This window comes from Rhamphochromis sp. 'chilingali', assembly GCF_963969265.1.
Source record: "Rhamphochromis sp. 'chilingali' genome assembly, chromosome: 8".
In the NCBI taxonomy this organism is placed as follows: Eukaryota; Metazoa; Chordata; class Actinopteri; order Cichliformes; family Cichlidae; genus Rhamphochromis; species Rhamphochromis sp. 'chilingali'.
The window spans coordinates 32328951-32349331 of record NC_137935.1 but is presented as its reverse complement, the minus strand read 5'-3'; the positions used below and the strand labels follow the sequence as shown (position 1 = coordinate 32349331).

Sequence of the window (20381 nt, the reverse complement as noted above, 5' to 3'; positions counted from 1 at the left end):
TCTTAAAATGTTGTTGCTGCTGTATAGTAATACCAATAGGGAGACCACCGCAACTGAAGGTCAAAAAGGGTCTCGCAGTGTTATTACTGTGACAGCAACACACCAAAGCCTGTTTTCTGATTGCAAAGAAAGATGTTTACAAGTTCAAATAGTATGAGGTTGTACTCGAACCATCAGCATCAAATTGGTTTCTAAGAAATATTTTCAGTAGAGGTTTATTTGTGGGTTCTATTTCTTAAAAAAAATCAAAATAAAGTGTGTTTATGTACAACTCATTTCAGCTGTTTTGGAGACAATTTGGAGCACGATTACAGCTATTTGCTGAAACATATGCTCGCTAGTTACTCTTTATTCCCCTTAAGAATTATACGTTGTGTTTTGTGGGGTTTTTTGCACATTAATTTTTCAGAGTAATCAATTGCAAGCTTACGTTTTCTTGTTAGTTCATTCTGAATATGAAACAACTAAGCATGATAAAGTTTAAGTGATATTGAGCAGTATGATGGATGACTCAAAACTGCCAAAGTATTAGCTTGCAGGTAGCTGTTATAAGCTGAGAAAAAATATATACATGTGTATCTACATGTTATGCTTCGTAAGTTCTTGTCTTTCTGTTAAGTATATTGAAGTGGTTGCTTGGTCTGTGATTTTTTTTTTTTTTTTTTTTTTTTTTTTTTTTTAATGTTTTTAATTTACGTCTGAAATTCCATTGGGAAACACTGCCAGGTAGAAATCATGAAATATTTCGTTTTATAGATTTCTTAGGTCTGTTTTTATTAGTCCAGCAGTGTAAACGCGTGTGTGTGTGTGTGTGTGTGTGTGTGTGTGTAAAGATGTAGTCACATTTTTATGCATCTGAATCTTGTTTGGATCCATGTGGGCAGGCTGCATGATGTGCTTTTTAAACATTAAAAATATAATCAAGATAATAATGAAATACCTGAAATTGTTTGTGCACAGTCTTCCATGTTACATTGAAGTCTGCTGACAAGTTGTGCAGAGATTAAATTTCACTTCTCATTTATTCGGTCTCTAGCTCATTAGCTTAAGTGACTTTAGCACTTTTTCTGCTCCAGAGACTGCTTTAACATGACATGGCTACAACCTCCTAAAATCTCCTGTCCTGTCTTGTGTGCAGTACATTCGCTCATGCCTGCAGGCCAAGGAGGCTCCCCACCTCACCCTGGTCCACACCAGCACTGTAAAGACTATGTTTGACAAGGAAATCTCAGCCATTGGCGCTGTGGTTAGCCGCAAGTCCTCCAACCCACCTTTACCGCTACCTCCCAAGAGAAGGCCTCCCACGGTTAGTCCAAATATTATGCATGACTCTGTGAACAATATAATTTTTATGAGTGTGTCTGCTAATCGGCTGATGTTGTTTTCGAAGAAACTGTGCTTTGCTAACAGCTGTACATCATCTGATTTGATGGCGATTTGTTTGACGTGATCAGGCCTAAACAGGGGGTTGAAAATGTAAGAAAACGTTCTTATGTGCACTAGATTACAGTGACTTGATATCCACCAGCATTTGCTGCTCTCACATCAATATAAGAAAAGTTGCACACTTTAGTTGATTCACCTGCACAGGTGTGGAGGTTTAGTAAGTAAACAAGTACTTTTGGCAGGTGTCTCTTTTATGAGGCAGTGTGTCAGCCTGTACTGCAATACCAGCATTTGCCACGCTGTCAGGAAATCATTGCCAGCGTCTTAGCACTGCTTGCAGGTGCACAGTGACATCACAGCTCAATGCGTGCATCCACATTTTAAATGTCAGGTTGAATTTCATTGGCCTTCATTAGCTAGTCTCCTAGGGGTTTTAATTGCCTGATACTGTTGAAGCCCCGGTGATGTGTGGTTTCAAAAGTTGATAAATATTTCAACCATGAGTCACCTGATAAAGGATTGAAACGTTAAATTTATTATGTAACGCTGCAGGAACAGCTACGGCTTCATAACCTTTCCTTATACTTTGCACCTGCTTGATTTAAGATCTCTGTTCCTCTGCAGTACTAACAGCCAGTCATTTCACTGCCCTTCCATTTCTCACTTTGACTGCATGTAGCATACACTCCCTGCACTGAAACTATCACAATCATTTTGTGTCATGATTTGTGTCCTATCATGAAGTGACATTTATTCCAAGAACACAATTCCCTGTGATATCTTGTACCTGTAATTAATTTCACTTGAATTAGTTTTAATTGCCTCAGCTCTAAAGTTGGTATATTTTTTTCCTTTTTGTAACGCCTCTTGCTCAACATTGGAAATGTCTGTTAATCAAAACAAACTTAGCGCTTTTTTTTTTTCTTTCTCTCAACATCACAACAAGAGAATTCCTACCTCAGTTATCACCCTCTCACTAAACAGCTGTAACACCTTGCTTGTTATCTGTGAAGCCTTGATTGTGATTATATGTATGTCACTTGGACCTGGGCTGATATGGAAAGTGTAATCAAGGTTTTCTATTTACTGATGGCGCAGTTTTTACCTGGCAGGGTTTTAACTACAGTTAAGAAGCATTATGATTTTTCAGTAGTTGTTGTGGTTCTCAATGAAAATGTGTACTAACAGTATTGTGAAGATTAGGGTTTTTTTTTTTGTTGTTTTTTTTTTGGGGGGGGGGGGTTACCTGCCATCATAAATGCACTAAATGCTGCTCTGTTTAAGGGCTAATAGTAGAGCACAGTATGAAACTAGATCTGAAGCACAGTGTATGATGCAACCACGCATCTCCAAACTTTGTCATATAAGTGGCTAAATCACACTGTTCATCACAGGTAAAGGAAACTCATGGATGTAACTCTTTCCACCGTATTAAATGCAGACAGATATAGATATAGATATATGTTCTTTGTCCACTGAGTTAAGATATAAATCATTTTGAGTGCATGGCACGTGTAAATAAATGTGTTCATGGTCTATGACGATTACATCTCCTATCACTTCCTCTTGTTGTTGTTCTAATTAGTCTAAAAAAAGCTTACATTTTAAAGTGTTTTTCTTTTGTTTTGTGGACTTTTGCATATTTTCTGTGCTTTTTCTTTATTATATCGGTCTTGTCAGTGTTCTTTAAAGTACCATAGAAAAGAATGGTGCAATAGAGGAAGCAGACAGAAACGGACACTGGGCAGACTTTAATAAGGTTGCTGTAGAATTGCGGCTATTTGAGACAGGAAGTGAGATTTTATTTTCTTGCAAGGAAGTGGTTATTGGATGCTCTGCTGTTGGAAAGCTGACTGATAATTAGAAAAGAAAACAGAAGTACGGAGTGGTTTTTTTTTTTTTTGTTTTTTTGTGATTATGCTTTACTTGACATGGAGCTGTTTCTGCCTGCAACAGTAGAATCAAACAAACATACTTCCATCTTTTCTGATAAGGGATCACGTTGACATTACATCAGTCTAATCACATAGGAGCAAAGAGACGGGCAGGAAGTGTGCTGTGTTGTTCATAGTTTGTAGGTGTCATGTGACTGTTTGTTCTGCTGACTTGCTGACCCTCACAAATCCACTTGGCTTGACATCAGACTGACCTGCCTGACCTTTCCTGTTGTTTGTGCCTGTGTCTGGAACTGTTGCTGTTTTTGTTTTTTTTTATTTAGTTTTTAAGCATTTGAGTGTGTATATCTTCACAGTACATTATGCCAGTCCCTCAGTTTTGTTTTGTTTTTTTTGGGTTTTTTTCCCTCCTCTCACTCTTCCTCTGCAGCAAGTACAGACGTGTGTGTGGGACGTGCCTAAGCCCTTTAGGATAGTTCTTGTGAAAGGCAGCAAGGTGAACGCAGAGGAAACTGCCAAGGTAAACTCTTCTTGTTTGCATCTATTAAAAAGTCATGTGTGTACCTATTAGTTTGTCACTGCACAAACCCTGCAAACCTGTGCCATCTGTCTTTCCAGTTTCACACAAACTAGCAGAGATATTTTGTCTAAGTTTGCATCTATGGCCATTGGCAGGTTGGCTTGTAATTGTAAAATTCAACCCTTCCTGCCGTACACAGGTCCAGGTTAGGGCGGGGCTCTTTCACGGTACAGAGCTTCTCTGCAAGCCGGCAGTTAGCAACGAGAGTAGCGGGCGCTCAGAGCACACGTGGAAAGACAACACAGTGGAGTTTGAAATCTCCGTTTGTGACCTGCCCCGCATGACCCGCCTTTGTTTTGCTATCTATGCCGTGATGGACAAGGTTAAGAAGCAAAAGTCCACCAAAAATCCACACATCAACAAGTATCAGACCATCCGCAAGGCGGGGAAAGTGGTGAGTGGGACGCACATTATCAGACAAGTGCCTTTTTTCCAAACTATCTTATATTGACTAACATTTAATTGTATGATCCAGCACTACCCCATAGCTTGGGTAAACACCATGGTGTTTGACTATAAAGGGCAGCTGAAGACTGGAGACATCATCCTGCACTGCTGGTCATCATTTCCTGGTATAGACATACACAAAGTCACGGTATAATTTAATAATTAATAAAGGGCAAATTCATATCAGCTATGCATGTGTGTCTCTCCTGCCCAGATGAACTTGAAGAGATGCTGAACCCCATAGGAACCATTCAGACCAACCCATACACTGAGAACGCTACAGCACTGCACATCCACTTCCCAGAGTACTCTTCACACCCCATCGTCTTCCCTCCTTTTGACAAGGTCACACAGCAGTCAATCGTCATATTCAGTCAAATTAATAAGATGATACCCATTTGCCCTTTTAAAACATACCAATTAGATTAGATTTGTGATGTATGGATAAACACTATTCATCTGCGAATGGAAAAACTGAGTATGGGCTTTTTTTGATAGCATGAGTTCAGCTGAAATTGTCAGCAGAGTGGCTTAGTGCTCTTCAAAATAGTACCTAGTGATTATGATGAAGTGGTAGCTGTTAGCATGAGAGGATCAGGACGTGCTCGGCCTGTTTAATGCACTCTGATGCATCAGTGTGCGTTCACTCATGCATTTTTTTTTTTCATTTGAATTTTTTGCAGATACTGGAAAAAGCTGCAGAGATGGTCAGCGCTGACTGTGTGTCCATTGTGAGTTCATATACAAAAAAGGAGTTGACTGTGTGCGAATGTGTTTAGATGATTGAATTCATTCAGAATACATAAAAGTGCAGCGAAGCTGAAAGCACAGTAGTGATTGCTACATGATGGCTTACACGAAATGTGAGAAATGATGCAGCATGCCCATCTCTCTCCTCACACACTCTTAGAGTCACACAGTACAAATATAACCTCAACAGGCACCCGTTTGCTAGTTTCCTTGGAAACCCATTGTTATTACTTTGGCAGGGTGTAGCTGCAAAAATATTCAAATCCTCTTCAAAAGTACAAAACTACGCACGCTAATCAGATTACATGTACGTTTTCCTCTTACCACCCCTCAACTGAAAACCTACTCATGGGTGTGTTACAGCCAGTTACGTAATCTGCTGTTACTTAGAGGGCATGCCTGAACACGGTCTCTTTTTTTCCTTTTCTTTTTTTAAATATGCAGTCTGTGCGTGAGAGAAACTAGATTATCGCTGACTAAAAGTTGTAATTTCATTGTTACAGCGTGTCATGTTACATATTAGTATAGAGCGCTGTACAGCTCAGCTGTTATTTACCTGTAAAGAACGTGAATGTCAGGACTTGGGTTACATTTTGTAGCTACTAAAATCCTGCCTCTTTGTTGAATCAGACACTTTACAAGTTTTTAACAAACAAATGAATGCTAGTTCTTGGCCCACTCATGCACATTGCAAAGATGGTGAGAATGTTACTACTTTAATGCTCTCCTGCCCTCATGTGGTTATTTACAGTAAATGCAGTTGCTCATCTACACGCTCTGAGTTCCTTACGTCCACCTTTCTGCTCCTTTGTATCTCAAAATCCCAAACCCAGCTGACCTTTTCTCTCTTTTCTGAACCGTTTTGCTCTCAGGGTCGTGGTGTTAAGAAATTCTACATGGAGCTGAAGGAGATCATGGAGCGTGACCCGGTCTCTCAGCTCTGTGAAAATGAAAAGGATCTGATCTGGACACTACGACAAGATTGTCGTGAGACTTTCCCCCAGTCGCTGCCCAAGCTGCTACTCTCTGTCAAGTGGAGCAAACATGAGGACATGGCCCAGGTTAGGAAGCATATCCATTGTTATGGGGTGTTACTGAGGATATAATGATATTAAGTCAGCACTTGTTTCAAGGTTTTAAAAAATTGATTCTTTAAAAAGCAAACTGTTTGATTCAGTGCAATCCCATACAATTCAGAAAAGGTCATATTTCATATATTGAGCTTATGCACAAATGTCAGTCTCATATTTTTACTACTTTTGACATAAAATGTGTGACAGTATCTCTTAATGTATAGTAGTCTGAGCTCTACAAATGTTATGGGTTGGTGTCAAAAATGCACAGCACGGATATGATGTGCAATGTTAAGAGGGTCCTATGAAACTTGGTCACACCTTCATCTACGTCTATGAGTGCAGGCAAGTTGCACTGAATTTAAACTGTCCTCCTTGAAACTAAAATCTAATTTAATAATAAACCCACAGCTGCCAGCACTGTTGTGAGAAGCAGAGCGTCATCGGTCACGGCACAGATGAAGCAAAAAGCCTGTGATAGAGTCTCTACTTGGGGGCAAGATTATCACTGTTGAAATGATTAACTGCATCATAATAAAGTCACTCACACTCAACCGTATTTACAGGAAAGAAATTACAGTCCTAACTGTTGTTGCTATAGAATTTATTAGCATCTTTATTATGTGTGACCCCATGGGCATTTGATTCACAGGTCCATTTAAAAACTAAAAGCATTCCCTGATGTAAAATGTATCAGTCTCTATCTCTGTACTATTGCTATGTGTAGCGTAAATTAGTCCTCCGGGGTGAGGCTGTCGGCTCTAATATTCAGACGAAATGATCACAACTGTAGTGTGTGCTAAGGAAACATGGGAGTTTTTTTGGCCAGTCTTGCTCACCACCTAGGCCACTTGCCAGATTTGGCTTCCTCGAACTTAGTCAACTTCCCTGAAATGGATAACGAGTTTTGCACTTCAGAAGTTCTACAGTGTATTTAACAGGAGTGATCTAAAAATAAGAGAAGGTGCATGAGAAGATGGCTCTAAACAGGAGAATGATTTTGATGCTTTAGGATCTGTTGTCCTTTTTGGTCACACATCATATCTAACTGATTAAATGTCAGCATATCTGTTTCTAAAGTTGTTTGTCTCTCTCAGCTCCAGGCACTGCTCCAGATTTGGCCCAAACTGAGTCCTAGAGATGCTCTGGAGCTGCTGGACTTCAACTATCCTGACCAGTATGTCAGAGAGTATGCTGTGCGCTGTTTAAAGGACATGAGGTAAATCCTTGCACACTTTTATGAAATGCAGTAGACTTCACTGTCATATATTACATTTATTATACGCTCCAATAAAGTATGCTTTTTTTCTTTGTTCCATATACATCAACTGACCACAAACACACTTGGTCTGTTTTAAATGCTGTTAATCATACACTGGATTACATTACTGTTTAGAAAAATGGTCTTTCTAAGTTTCTGTCTTCCTGTTTCTTCTTTCCCCTCATCAGTGATGAGGAACTGTCACAGTACCTGCTACAATTGGTGCAGGTGTTGCGTTACGAGCCCTATTATGACTGCGCCCTCACTCATTTCCTGTTAGAGCGTGCTCAAAGAAACCGCCAGATTGGACACTTCCTCTTCTGGCATCTACGGTGGGTGTGGTTGTGTGTGCGCGTGTGTGTGGAGGCAATTGAGTGTTGTGGAAATAAACATGCAGGCTTTGAACAGTTACATATTCAAATTAAGGGAGAAGGAGAGGGAATGTTTGAAATTTCTAGATGTTTCTCGTTTGTCCATTCCTCCTCTGTGCTGCCCTCTACAGGTCAGAGATCCACATGCCAGCTGTTTCAGTCCAGTTTGCGCTACTCCTAGAAGCCTATTGTAGAAGCAACATCCCTCATATTGAGGTTCTAAAGAAACAGGCAAGCTGAACGCACCCACACACACCTATTCTCTCACACTATTAAAAAAAAAATAGTAAAAGTGATGACTGCTTTGTTTTAGACTCCCACGTTTCATTTGCAAATCTTAAAACTTGCTGGAGGCAGAAATCTTAAAGTATTGCAACTGTTATTTCAGGCAGTCAGGACATGATGTAGATATGTCATTATTAAGATTTAATTAATAAATCATCAACATTTTTCTGTTACTCAAATATGCTGAAATGTTTTATTGCTAGAAACTGCAATTTTACTTTGAAAAATCTGCACACACCTGACAGATTAGTGCTGATCTATTAAGTTCAGCTGGGGTAGCTCTATGGTATTTTTAGCCTCTCCGGTGCCAGCATTGTCACCCATCCTGCCCGCTGACCTTTGGCCCCTACACTGTTGGTTTTGACAGTCTCTTCTCAAATCATCCTGTGACTTCCTTATCATTTATCTGGCCAAATTTCCTGTTTGGTAGCGTATACACAGTGGTGACACAATGCTGACGTTGTCTATTTCAGGAGAATTATATCAGTTCTTAGTAACAGGAGAACTTTGTTCACGGGGTTAAATCAAACCTGTATGTTTGGTTCTGTTACATTGTTCTTCTCTTGATATGCCAGGTGGAAGCCCTGAGTAAGCTAAAGTCAGTCAATGAGCTGATTAAATTAGGGACCATCAAGAACACTCGTAGTAAAACCAAGGAAGCAATGTTGACCAAGGAGGCCATGATGACATGTTTAAGACAGAGTGGATACTCGGAGACTCTTTCAGACCTTCACTCCCCTCTAAACCCCAGTGTCCTGCTGTCTGACATCAAGTAAGATTACACAAGTTTTTATGTATTTATACCGGAGTGTGACAACCTTTGCTCTTACAGGAAGCTGATGGGTCTTTTTTTGTCTCTATAGTGTGGAGAAGTGTCGGTATATGGACTCAAAGATGAAGCCCCTCTGGATTGTTTACAACAACAAGCTGCTGAGTGGAGACACCCTGGGAATCATCTTTAAGAATGGAGACGGTAGGGATCAGAGAAGGGGGGAGGGGGGTTTGGAAAGGTGGAGATTAAAAGAAGCAGGAAGTGGCAAAGGAATGGAAGGAGAAAAGTCATCCTTCTAGCTTAATATTGCCTTTTTTTCCAAACTGAGGCACTTTCCCAGTATTCATCTTGACTTTTACTCCTAGACCTAAGACAAGACATGTTGACCCTCCAGATTTTGAGGTTAATGGACCTTCTCTGGAAGGAGGCAAATCTGGACCTCAGGTGAGTTTTTGTGTGTGTGCGTGTTAGACTGACAGATTTTTGCCAAGATTGTTTTTCTTCTTCCTGTGCTCTGTGGGGAGTTAATCTCCCCGTGCTAGTTAGACCTCTGGCCTCATTTTCTAAACATGTATACAGAGTTGTGTACAGGCACACATGTACTACACCCTGACCCATATATTCTATTGCTAATAGATAATAATATTTAAAAAATGACCCCATCATTTTTCTTTAAAATTACTTGAACATGCTGTGTACATATGTTACACAGGGTTGCTCTCTAAAAGCTGCATCAACCCCAGAAATTTTCTGTGCAATTCTGAAAGTCAAAAACCTTTTAATCAAATCCACACTTCACACTTTGCAAAAACCCTCTCTATACATAGACCTACACATCTGGAGCTAAGCGGTGGAGGGGGGTGTTTTGACAGTTGAGCCTGTGGCCAGTGTTTCAGATTACAGGGACACAGGTTCACAGTTCAAAAGCAGTGGGACACTGGGAATAAAAACAGGGACGATATAATAAAAATACTGAGATATTTTATCACTTGCAGTCTTCCTTGTCAGCTGTCTCTATTATAATTTACTTTGCTTTTTAATTTTTGAGTTAGACTGAGAAACAAATGCCTTTAAGACATTTGGTCTCCATTAAAGTCTGTCAAACTGCTAATACAATCTCTAACCTAAGCCTACTCTGAGTATTAGGTTTAAAAGACTAGGAGGGCGCTGTGTTTAATAGAACAGTGAAGAGGTCATTGTAAGCAGGTCCACGTCACAAAACAAGGACCTGCTGCCATCTTGTGGAACTGAAGGAAGTTAAAGTGAAAACATTGGCAATAACATGACCAACCGCATAACAAAGTATTGTTCCACACTGGGAGTGCAAAAACAGTTGGGGGGGGGAAAAAACCCTCACGGTTACATTTATCTACTTACCCAGAAACCTGTCACACATGTATTACTGAGCAAGATCTGAGAATTTCTTCATTTGTACGTTAAAGGACAAAAGTCACTACATCAGATATTTCAAGTGTCTATCCATGTATAAACCAAAAATAATAATAATAATAATAATAATAAATGTTCTGATATTGTTACGCTCTCCTCCGTCTATACAGAATTGTACCATATGGTTGCCTGGCAACAGGCGACCGCACCGGGCTGATTGAGGTCGTCTCATCTGCAGAAACAATCGCAAACATCCAGCTGACCAGCAGCAATGTAGCAGCAGCTGCGGCATTCAACAAGGATGCTTTGCTTAACTGGCTCAAAGAGAGGAACTCTGGGTAAGCTGGAGCCCAGTGATCAGATAAAAGCCTGCAGCCTCAGAAATGATCTTAAGTGTTGTTTGTGGTTGTGCATTTACAGTGATGCTCTTGACCGGGCCATCGAGGAGTTCACTCTGTCATGTGCAGGCTACTGTGTAGCCACTTATGTCCTGGGTATTGGAGATCGCCACAGTGACAACATCATGGTCCGCAGCAATGGACAGGTTAGACAATCTGAGTTTTCTTTTTCCATTCTCCACCTGGTTTTTCCTGATTCCACAGGCTTCACTGATTGGCCTTGTGTGTTTTGGGGTTTTTTGTTTTCTTTTTTAGCTCTTTCACATAGACTTCGGTCACATCCTGGGCAACTTCAAGTCCAAGTTTGGCATCAAAAGGGAGCGTGTACCATTTATCCTCACACACGACTTCATCCATGTCATACAACAGGGCAAGACTGGAAACACAGAAAAGTTTGGCAGGTTTGTTTCACTTTGCTGTTTACCTCCAGCCCCAGCACCTCTGTTCACACGAACCACTGTGATTCAAACTGTAACTTCAACCATTTATTGCAATTCAGTCAAGTTTTTGTATCATTAAGATTAATTTGATAATCATTTACATTTGATAGCTTACTCTGTTTGGACTAATAATAAACCAAGTACAGTTTAAGGCCCTAATTCTGGTTTTCCTGTCTGATGCTAAGTTTGTGTGGCACACTTTAACAAGATGGCTACCAGAAGTGCCTTTTGTAAACTACATCATGGTGAAATGTATTATTATTAATATTATTATTATTATTATTATTATTATTATTATTATTATTATCATCATCACTCATACAGGAAAATGTAACTATTTTAATACAAGACAAAAATAAAAAGCTTTACAACTAAAGAGAGTAAATGTTGCAGTATAGTGTGGACCATCGGGGGGGCCAGAACAGGGGGTGCAGCAACAGAAGGAGTTTGCTGTCTTAAATGCATGCTGCCATTCTTCATTTCATTTAAATTCATTTAAATGGCGCAGACTGGCTACACAATCTGGTCAAAATACAACTATTACCGAGAATTTTCTACAGAAACATAGTGTCCACTCATACCCAGAAACCTCCTAAATTGACGTCTAGTGGGTGGAACTAGGTAGCTCAATACTTGATAAAACATAATAGTTTCAAAAGAACTACAGGAGTTCAGCTATTACACTTCATGTATCTGAACACTGGTTCTCCAGTTTTGTTTTAACTTTGGGGACGTACACAAACTTTATTCATACGAGCAGATCAGAAATGCATTTTCTCTCAAAGCTATTCAGTGCTTTGAAATCAGTTCTTTGACAGAAGTCTGTGTAAAGATTGGAGAACCGGAGTGATCTGATATGCTTTCCTGTTCTTGGTGAGGATTCAAGAGTCAGCATTTTAGAGAGACCTAGAAACATCCCCTTACTATAATGGAGCTGAGTAAATTGTTTTAGCAACTCACAAGCGTATGATTGGTAAGTTAATAGAAGACTAAAATGTTAAGTTTTTGTTTCTTGGTTGATTTTTTTTTTCTTTTTTTTTTTCCTTGATTTACCATCCTGAAAATTGCAACTGACTTCATCATGCTATGAAAAAGCTACATACATTACATGACAGAAAATGCTCAATTTCCATTTGTATTTCTAAGTAACTCTGAAGTGATATTCCATCTGCAAACTTTAAAAAAAAAAAAAAAAAAAAATTGTTTCAGCCACATAGGAATGACATCACAGCTTTAGCAGTGTCAGTGCAGTACCTTCTCCCTCCAGCAGTTGGCAGTAGAGACTCAGTGAACAGCATGTGTCACTGAGCAAAAATGTGCTCAGTGAAGGATACAGCTTTCTACTTTTATTCTTCCTTTATATGAAATTTGGACAATCCAAATATAATAGAAAACATCCATGTAAGGCATTATGTTCTCTAGTAATCTAAAAGCTGCTCTGGTAACTGTTGTTGCTGGTTCTTTTTTTCTTTTGCTAAAGGAAAGAAAAAAAAAGTTTAAAAAAAGAAAAACCTGTGCAGAGCTGCTGCTGCCAAGTCAAGAAAAATATGGGTTTGATACTACATTAAGTTATTGCTCAGCGATAATGATACCTAAGCTCAGACATGTCAGTCACGTGGAATGGTGCATGTATTGTGTTTGCAGAATGAGGTGCACGTTGGCGGTGGTGTGCAAAGGCATTACGAAGCAATGGCTCTCTGTTGTTTACAAAGTTCTGATCTGTTGTGGAACAAGTAGATGATTCATTTTGTGACGTGGAAATACCCGTGTGGTATAGTAATCTGTTATTGTGGCCTATATGCATATCTGCATTTGTAACTGTCTCACAAGAAGGTAGATGCCTAGAAGCAAGTCCTGTGAAACATCAAATGTTTTTGCAGCTGAAGTTACTATAATTGAGCAATAAATGAACCAATAATATAAATAATGTCTTCATTACTACTGAAGAGCTTAAAGACCAGCCCAAGGCATTAAATGTTTAATTACAATTACCTCATGTCTGCATGCATAAGACCCAGTATGCTGAAGCAACATTTGAAGTTATCCAACTAATCTGCACAGCAGTGCGCTGGTGAAGAGCAGCGCAGAGATGCACATCCTGCATGATGTGAGCTTGAAAATAACCTTTATCGCTCAGCAAAGCATACTGTAAAAAGAAAAGTGGAGTAGCGGCGCATTGCTGCGTCAGTTGTGGTTTAATATCTGGCACATTGTGCACAAAATGTGACAGTTGGCATTTCCCTCTGGATCACAAGTAGTATTTATCAGAGGTGTCTTTTTGTGGTCTTTGCGTGCTTAAAAAAAATTATGCAGCAAGCTTTTATTAAAGCTAGAAGAGCAACTGTGATTGTGTCCTTCAGAAGTCTGCAAGGAAAAAGGTGGATTCAAAATGCTTCTTACAAGCAGAGACAAAGTCATGAGTGCAGCGAGTTACTGCATGGTGAAAAGGAAGTGTGGCACGTTACGAAGAGCGTGTTGGTCCACCCTTTAGCTCAGACACATTTGTGTTGCTAGCAACAAACAGTGTAAACAAAAACCTTGAATCACAATCACTGACTTCACCATGTGTACTTTGTTAGCATGGGTGGTTGTAGTTCAGGAGGTAGAGCATGAATGCATGCGAATGTTGGATAGAAAGCTCTTATATTGAAAAAAGCATAGAAAAAAGTGCTGGTGTGAATGAGGCAAGTTTTGTGAAGCACTTTGAGTGCTCAGGTCGAGTAGAAAAGCTCTGTGTAAAAACAAGTCCATTTAGCATTGTTTTATACATCAAATAACTCAAATACAGTTATGAAGTGAACTGCAATAAAAAACAGGCATACAAATGGAGTTTTTGTTCTTTTTGGTTTTTTTTGCTCAGTTATAGTCTGTATTTACAGTTTCCTGTAAAAAGACAAAACTTGAATCAAATGGGCACAGCAGTTTTTTTTTTTTTTTTTTTGTTTTTTTGTTTTTTTTTTTTTTTTTTTTTTAATGGGTTCAGTGGCCAGCAGTCTGTGCTCACTAAGAAATTCTGTGCATAAGGTTTTGTTAGAAAACTGAAATGTATTTTGGAACATTGTATTGGTTTTAGGAATGTGGAAAAAAACCTTTTTATAATAAAGTTCAAGAAAGATGGGGTTTGATTGACGAGTGAATCATCCCCTAAAGCCCCATCTCACAATTTTAAAAGGGAGCGATTTAGAGCCACAGCAGAGCAGCCTTTTTCTCAAGCCTTTTTCCACCTCTCTTAACAACTCCATTGAAAGTTTCAATGGATGGTACTGTTCGCATGTTCTCTTTTAGCTTTTGCTTTCACATTGGTGCAGATAAAATCTGACTGATTTATGGTTTTTGTTTTATTTGTTTGTTTTTAAGAAAATACAATAGACTTCATTAGAAAGCAAATAATTGAAACCATGTTCCAAAATGACTAACGTGTGTTTGTCTCTGTGTGCTCCTGTAGTTTCCGACAGTACTGTGAGGAGGCCTATCTAATCTTGAGGAAGAATGGCAACCTCTTCATTACACTGTTTGCCCTCATGCTGACTGCTGGACTACCTGAGCTCACTTCAGTTAAAGACATCCAGTACTTAAAGGTACGACAATCACAAGTGGCAATGCAAGGAGAGCACAAAAACTGTAGTTCTGTTACAGTGTGCATGTATAGATATGGTGTTGTAGTGGTGGAATGCACAAACATATCAGTATTTTATAAAGATTAACCAAATATTTTAGCTTAGCTTAGCATCCATATCATCCCGTTTTCTTTTTAGACCTCTACCTATGGTAAATGGCCTGTATTTGTATAGCTTTACACACCCAGTCATCCACCCATTCACACACACATTCACACACTGGTGGAGGCAAGCTACAGTTGTAGCCACAGCTGCCCTGGGGCAGACTGACAGAAGCGAGGCTGCCATATCGCGCCATCGGCCCTTCTGGCCAACACCAGTAGGCGGTAGGTGAAGTGTCTTGCCCAAGGACACAACGACCGAGACTGTCCAAGCCGGGGCTCGAACCGGCAACCTTCCGATTACAAGGCGAGCTCCCAACTCTTGAGCCACGATACCTTTAATTTTAATTTCCATAAATCATCTTTAAAAAAGAGCTGCTTATAGCTTCAGGACCTTCGTAAGAATCTTGATACTAACATTATTTCTTCAGTGTCAGTAATTCAGTCATTGTTCCTAAACCTTGCTATTTTTCGACCATTATGTCATCATGAAGTTAATTCACATGGGGGTGATTTGTCTTCCAGATTTCAGCGTAGAATCCTTTTATAAAAATATTAATATTCTCCAAATTGGTACTCTACAGATACACATGTCTATAACATTTTAAATAACTGAGTGTCAGCATGTATGCAGGGAGACTACATCTTCATCCTCCTGCCCACATGACTTATCCTGTCTTACTTTCCGCTCCCTTTTCAGGACTCCCTGGCTCTGGGTAAAACTGATGAGGAGGCCCTCAAGCAGTTCCGCCAAAAGTTTGATGAAGCCCTGAGAGAGAGCTGGACAACTAAAGTGAACTGGATGGCCCACAATGTGGCCAAAGACAACCGGTCTTAGGGCAGCTGTAACCTTTCAAAGGCTAGGGGAGTGGTCCCAAGAGGACGCAGTGAGGGAACGTGAGAGTGTGAGGGAAGAGGCAGGATGTGCCAAGGAGACAGGGTGACAGAGACCCTAATTTAAAGAAGGGAATCTAGCAGAATATCCAAAACTTGAGCAGAGTCGCCCCCCTCCTGTACTATACAGAATAAAATCTGCCCCCTCATTCTTCAGTTAAGCTACTCTGCATCCTTACTTGCTGTATCCCTCCTCACCTTGCATCACACTGGCACGGTGCCCCGTGAGCCATCTTCATTCATGGTCTTGTGACATTTCAGTGGAATCACGGTGGGTAATGTCATTGCAGATTTTGCACAGGCACGAAAGCCGATGGAGCACGCAGCCAAAGGAAGGGAACTGAAGCACCCACTGTGCCCACGCTAAACCTTCTCAGACAAAACTCCACACAGAACAGGCTGAACTACTGGCTAACAAGATAAAATTTAGGAGTGGCTGAGTTATGTCAGATGGACTTGAAACTCTGCCTGAACAGACCCTGATGGAGTGCATATTGTGCCCACACCCCTGAACTTGTTTTAAGTAGAGCTAAGAGATGGGTGTAGAAAGGACAGAATGGAAAAAAAAAAAAAAAACCCATCTGACTCTGTGTCTTAAAATGGTGTGCACCACAGCCACAGGAAGTGCATCTTAACACTCGCTTCCCGTCTCAGTGTGCCTAAAAGAAAATTCAGGAAGATTGTATCGTTTCGGACATTTCTTTTTCCTCTGCCATTTAAGAATGTATCCCTGGATGTGGATGTGCCAGAGTACAAGTCCACAAAGTCAACTTGTGAGGGAAATGATGAAAGAGAAGGACTGATGCGAGAGATGCTCTGAGCCTACTGGTCCACTGTCTGAATCTCACTTCACTTGGACCGTTGAACACTGGAATGTTTATAGAGAGGCATATATAAGAAATTTTAAATAGTCTTTTAATAAACTAAACAGTTCATTCTAGTTTATTTTATTCTGAATTGACAATGTGCGTCGTCTCTTTGTCAAATCAAAAGCATTGTTGGCCAAAGTGTTATCGCCTGCCAGTTACCACTACCCCAGATTGTCCTCCTTTTTAAAGAATTCAACGCATTAAAGCCACCAAGTACACTGAGAAATAACTGATGCTTTTAACATGGTAGGACCAAAACAGAAAAAATGTTTAGCAGTTTCTTTTTGTTCTTTTTTTCTACTGTATTTTTAACAGTCTGTTTCCATCGAATGTGCAGATATGTGCCGCTCTATTTAAGTGTATTTAGCCCCTTTCAGACATGGGATGAGTAACATTACTGACTGACTTGTCAGTGAGACAAGCTGCATGGTACTGCTGAGTGAGCTGCCCCCACCCTTCCCACACAGGCTCCAGTGAGGAAGATGTCTTCTGGACCGGCAAAGATGAAAATCATCATTTAAGGGCATTCTCTACTGACGGAGCAACTCACAAGGATGTTTAAAAGACGGGCCCAGTCATGTCATGTGACCTGAAGTGTACAAAAATGCTTATGGTGAGACTGATAGCTCAACTTTTCCATTAAAGTGAGCAGACATGACGGTGGCCTGTTCAGGTGCCCACAGGTTAATTGGAAGGAGTGCATTTCTGAAAGGGCTTTTTGTCCTCATACAAGCAGATGTGGGCGGAGTCTGAAGTCTGGACCTGTGTGGGTGGGATTTATCAGTAGGGACATTACACTGCAATGTAAAGCTATTTACTTGTTTCAACATATGGTGCTCTACCAGCATCTGCGTCTGTTTGGAATTTTTCTTTTTTTCTTTTTTTCCTGTGCAATATCCCAGTATATGAACCATATCTAATCATATGAAACATTGGTCCCGGGCCCAAGCCTGTAATGGTTTTGCCTGCTGGTTTATGTGTGATGCAGCTGCATTTTGCACTACCTGCCTTCAGAAGTCTCAGACACTGGATATTGTCAAATGTACAGGCTTTTAATGTTTTGCTGGTTTCTGTTTTCATAGGAGTTTTATTAAATTTATTTTCCACTGTGCTGCATTTCTGTCTGTGGTCTTTTTTTTATTCTGCTGCTTGATGTGGGCTGAGTGACTTCTGCGCCTACATAGGCCAATGGATATTTTTTTTCCCTCTTCTAAGAGGCAAGAGAACTTTTTGATTCTAGACAGAAATATACACAGGCTTATTTTCGACAGCTATTTTTGCTAAAAAATATAAAAGTCAAACCAGTTTGTATACATCCAGAAATGAGTGAGTCTAGTTATAAGAGAAGTTTCCCTCTTTTTCCCTCTATTTTAATTTAAATGAAAAATATCAAAAGGGCAGAAGGTTTCAAACCCTCTGAAATTTTACAAAAATGTGATGCCCTCTCTAGCAAAAACTGCAGGCAACTTTTTTTTTAAGACCAGTTTGTGTATTATGAATAATCCCATGTTCTCATGCTGGTACGTGTCCACTACAGAAACATGCTTTAGTAGGAAGATGGCCCTTACTGCACTGAATAAAACATTCAAAAACAGCTATAGGAACGTGACTGTTAATGCTGCTTTAGTTTCCAAATTCCCCAGCTCTCAATTAGATTGAACTAATAATCTGCAGAGCCGTCTCACTGCACCTTTCAACTTATCTGCCATTAACTTCTTGGTGACTCACCCAACAGATGAACTCTGAGGTCTTGAGCACATACCTTGAAAAGTCAGAGCTTTTCTGGCAGGGTGGGGGCAAGCTGAATTTAAGTATAGGTGGCTTTAATGATCTGGCTGCATGCATAAATTTGCACGTACACTCAACAAAAATATAAACGCAACACCTTTGTTACTGCTCCCATTCCCCATGGGATGGACGTAGAGACCTAAAATTCATTCCAGATACACAATATAACCATCCGTCACAAATCAGTCCAAATGTGTGGTAGTGGGCACATCTGCTATATTGAGATAATCCATCCCACCTCACAGGTGTGCCACATCAGGATGCTGATCTGACATCATGAGTAGTGCACAGGTGTACCTCAGACTGCCCACAACAAAAGGCCACCCTGGAATGTGCAGTTTTGTCTCACAGCAAAATGCCACAGATGCCACAAGCAATGAGGGAGCGTGCAATTGGCATGCTGAGAGCAGGAATGTCAACCAGATCTGTCGCCCGTGCATTGAATGTTCATTTCTCAACCATAAGCCGTCTCCACAGGCGTTTCAGAGAATATGGGATGGATTATCTCAATATAGCAGATGTGCCCACTACCACACATTTGGACTGATTTGTGACCACTGTTTGGGAGGGATGGTTATATTGTGTATCTGGAATGAATTTTAGGTCTCTACGTCCATCCCATGGGGAATGGGAGCAGTAACAAAGGTGTTGCGTTTATATTTTTGTTGAGTGTAGTTAAAAAAGTAATATTTCCACCAGTGAAATTAGCTGTTAAGTGTAGACTTGAAAAACAAAAGCAAATAGAAATCAGCCATCAAACTTGCACATGTCAGTAGCGCTGTTTTTCACCTATCTCTACAGTTAGAGGACCATAAGGGGATTTTTATAAATGCCACCCTGCTCATCATGAAGCTCCTTTTGTGTCTGAGCGGTACAAAAATGCTCTTTATTGCTGTTTGGATGACTCAGGGACTGATTTTTATTTTTCTCTGTGGGCAATGCTAACAAAGTCACTACCTCCAGAGATCATCAATTATCAGTTCTCTTTCACTTGGGCTACAATCAGTGCTCTGTGTGACTCATCTGCTGTACGTGTGTTGTTCTTCAGTGCAGTTACATAATACAGTAACCTGTAGAAGCTTTGGTCGTAGGGAGTGTAGGCACGGTGTCAGATATTGTGTATACTGGGTGAAAACATAATTTTTTTTTTTCTTCAAATTTTCAACAAATTTGACACTGTTGGGGATTTATTTAAAATAGTTGGAAAACCACTTCAGGTGACTACACAATGAAGCTCATCCAATGCAAGGAGTGTGCAAACAGTCATGAAAATAAAGGTGTGTCCAACCTTTTGACTGGTTTTGTGTGTGTGTGTGTGTGTGTGTGTGTGTGTGTGTGTGTGTGTGTGTGTGTGTGTGTGTGTGTGTGTGTGTGTATATTTTTTTTTCAACTATTAAAATGTGTAAAAGTTAGGAACGAATCTGTAATAGCAGCTTCATATTAATATAATTAGTATTACATCACTGATGACTTCACACTACACCACAGACTGTATATTACAGATAGATGTAGCTACTTCGATGTGACTGTTTGTGGGCATTTAGAAGGCTCAACATTAGCATTTTGTCCTGCCACCATGGTAGGTTTTTTTGGAGACAAATGTGACCATATTTATATGGGATGGTGGCTTGCTATGTTATCAGCTAAGGCTGGCTAGCCATGTTAGTAAGCTGCATTAATAAACTATATAAGTTCAATACACAGACTAATTGGTGCCAAGTATCAGACTAATAAAATAGTAGATTTTCTTACTGAAATTTAAAGCACAAACCTTTTAGATAGGTTGCACCACACAGTCTATCATATACTTCCATTAGAAATGCTCCAAAAAGCACACGGACACAGGTCATGTTCAGGACACTGAACTACTTAAGTCCAGAACTGATCAGATGTAGCACCTATCAGTACAAATGGCAACACTTCTGAAGAGACTTATGAGCTAGAGTCGCAATACAATAAGAACTAGAAATTTTGAAAGGACTTCATCCTCCCTAGTTTTTAGAAGTAACTGTATATATAAAGATATACAGAATTATTCCTTCATTTGGCATTAAAATAGTATAAG

The 20381-nt window shown here is 39.9% G+C and overlaps 1 protein-coding gene across 1 annotated transcript in view; it reads left to right on the top strand.

The window, feature by feature from the left end:
• The window catches only part of pik3cb (phosphatidylinositol-4,5-bisphosphate 3-kinase, catalytic subunit beta), a 49526-nt gene extending 31882 nt beyond the window's left edge, over positions 1–17644 (top strand). Inside the window, exons 7-24 of the mRNA XM_080889943.1 lie at positions 1139–1306; positions 3712–3801; positions 4001–4255; positions 4337–4433; positions 4523–4653; positions 4992–5039; positions 5931–6119; positions 7229–7350; positions 7581–7724; positions 7895–7994; positions 8624–8820; positions 8912–9021; positions 9186–9264; positions 10380–10547; positions 10630–10753; positions 10863–11008; positions 14493–14625; positions 15466–17644. Coding sequence (XP_080746069.1) covers positions 1139–1306; positions 3712–3801; positions 4001–4255; positions 4337–4433; positions 4523–4653; positions 4992–5039; positions 5931–6119; positions 7229–7350; positions 7581–7724; positions 7895–7994; positions 8624–8820; positions 8912–9021; positions 9186–9264; positions 10380–10547; positions 10630–10753; positions 10863–11008; positions 14493–14625; positions 15466–15603 — 2439 coding nt within the window. The 3' untranslated portion in view covers positions 15604–17644. The remainder of the gene's footprint in view (positions 1–1138; positions 1307–3711; positions 3802–4000; positions 4256–4336; positions 4434–4522; positions 4654–4991; positions 5040–5930; positions 6120–7228; positions 7351–7580; positions 7725–7894; positions 7995–8623; positions 8821–8911; positions 9022–9185; positions 9265–10379; positions 10548–10629; positions 10754–10862; positions 11009–14492; positions 14626–15465) is intronic.
• Positions 17645–20381: the final 2737 nt, after the last annotated feature.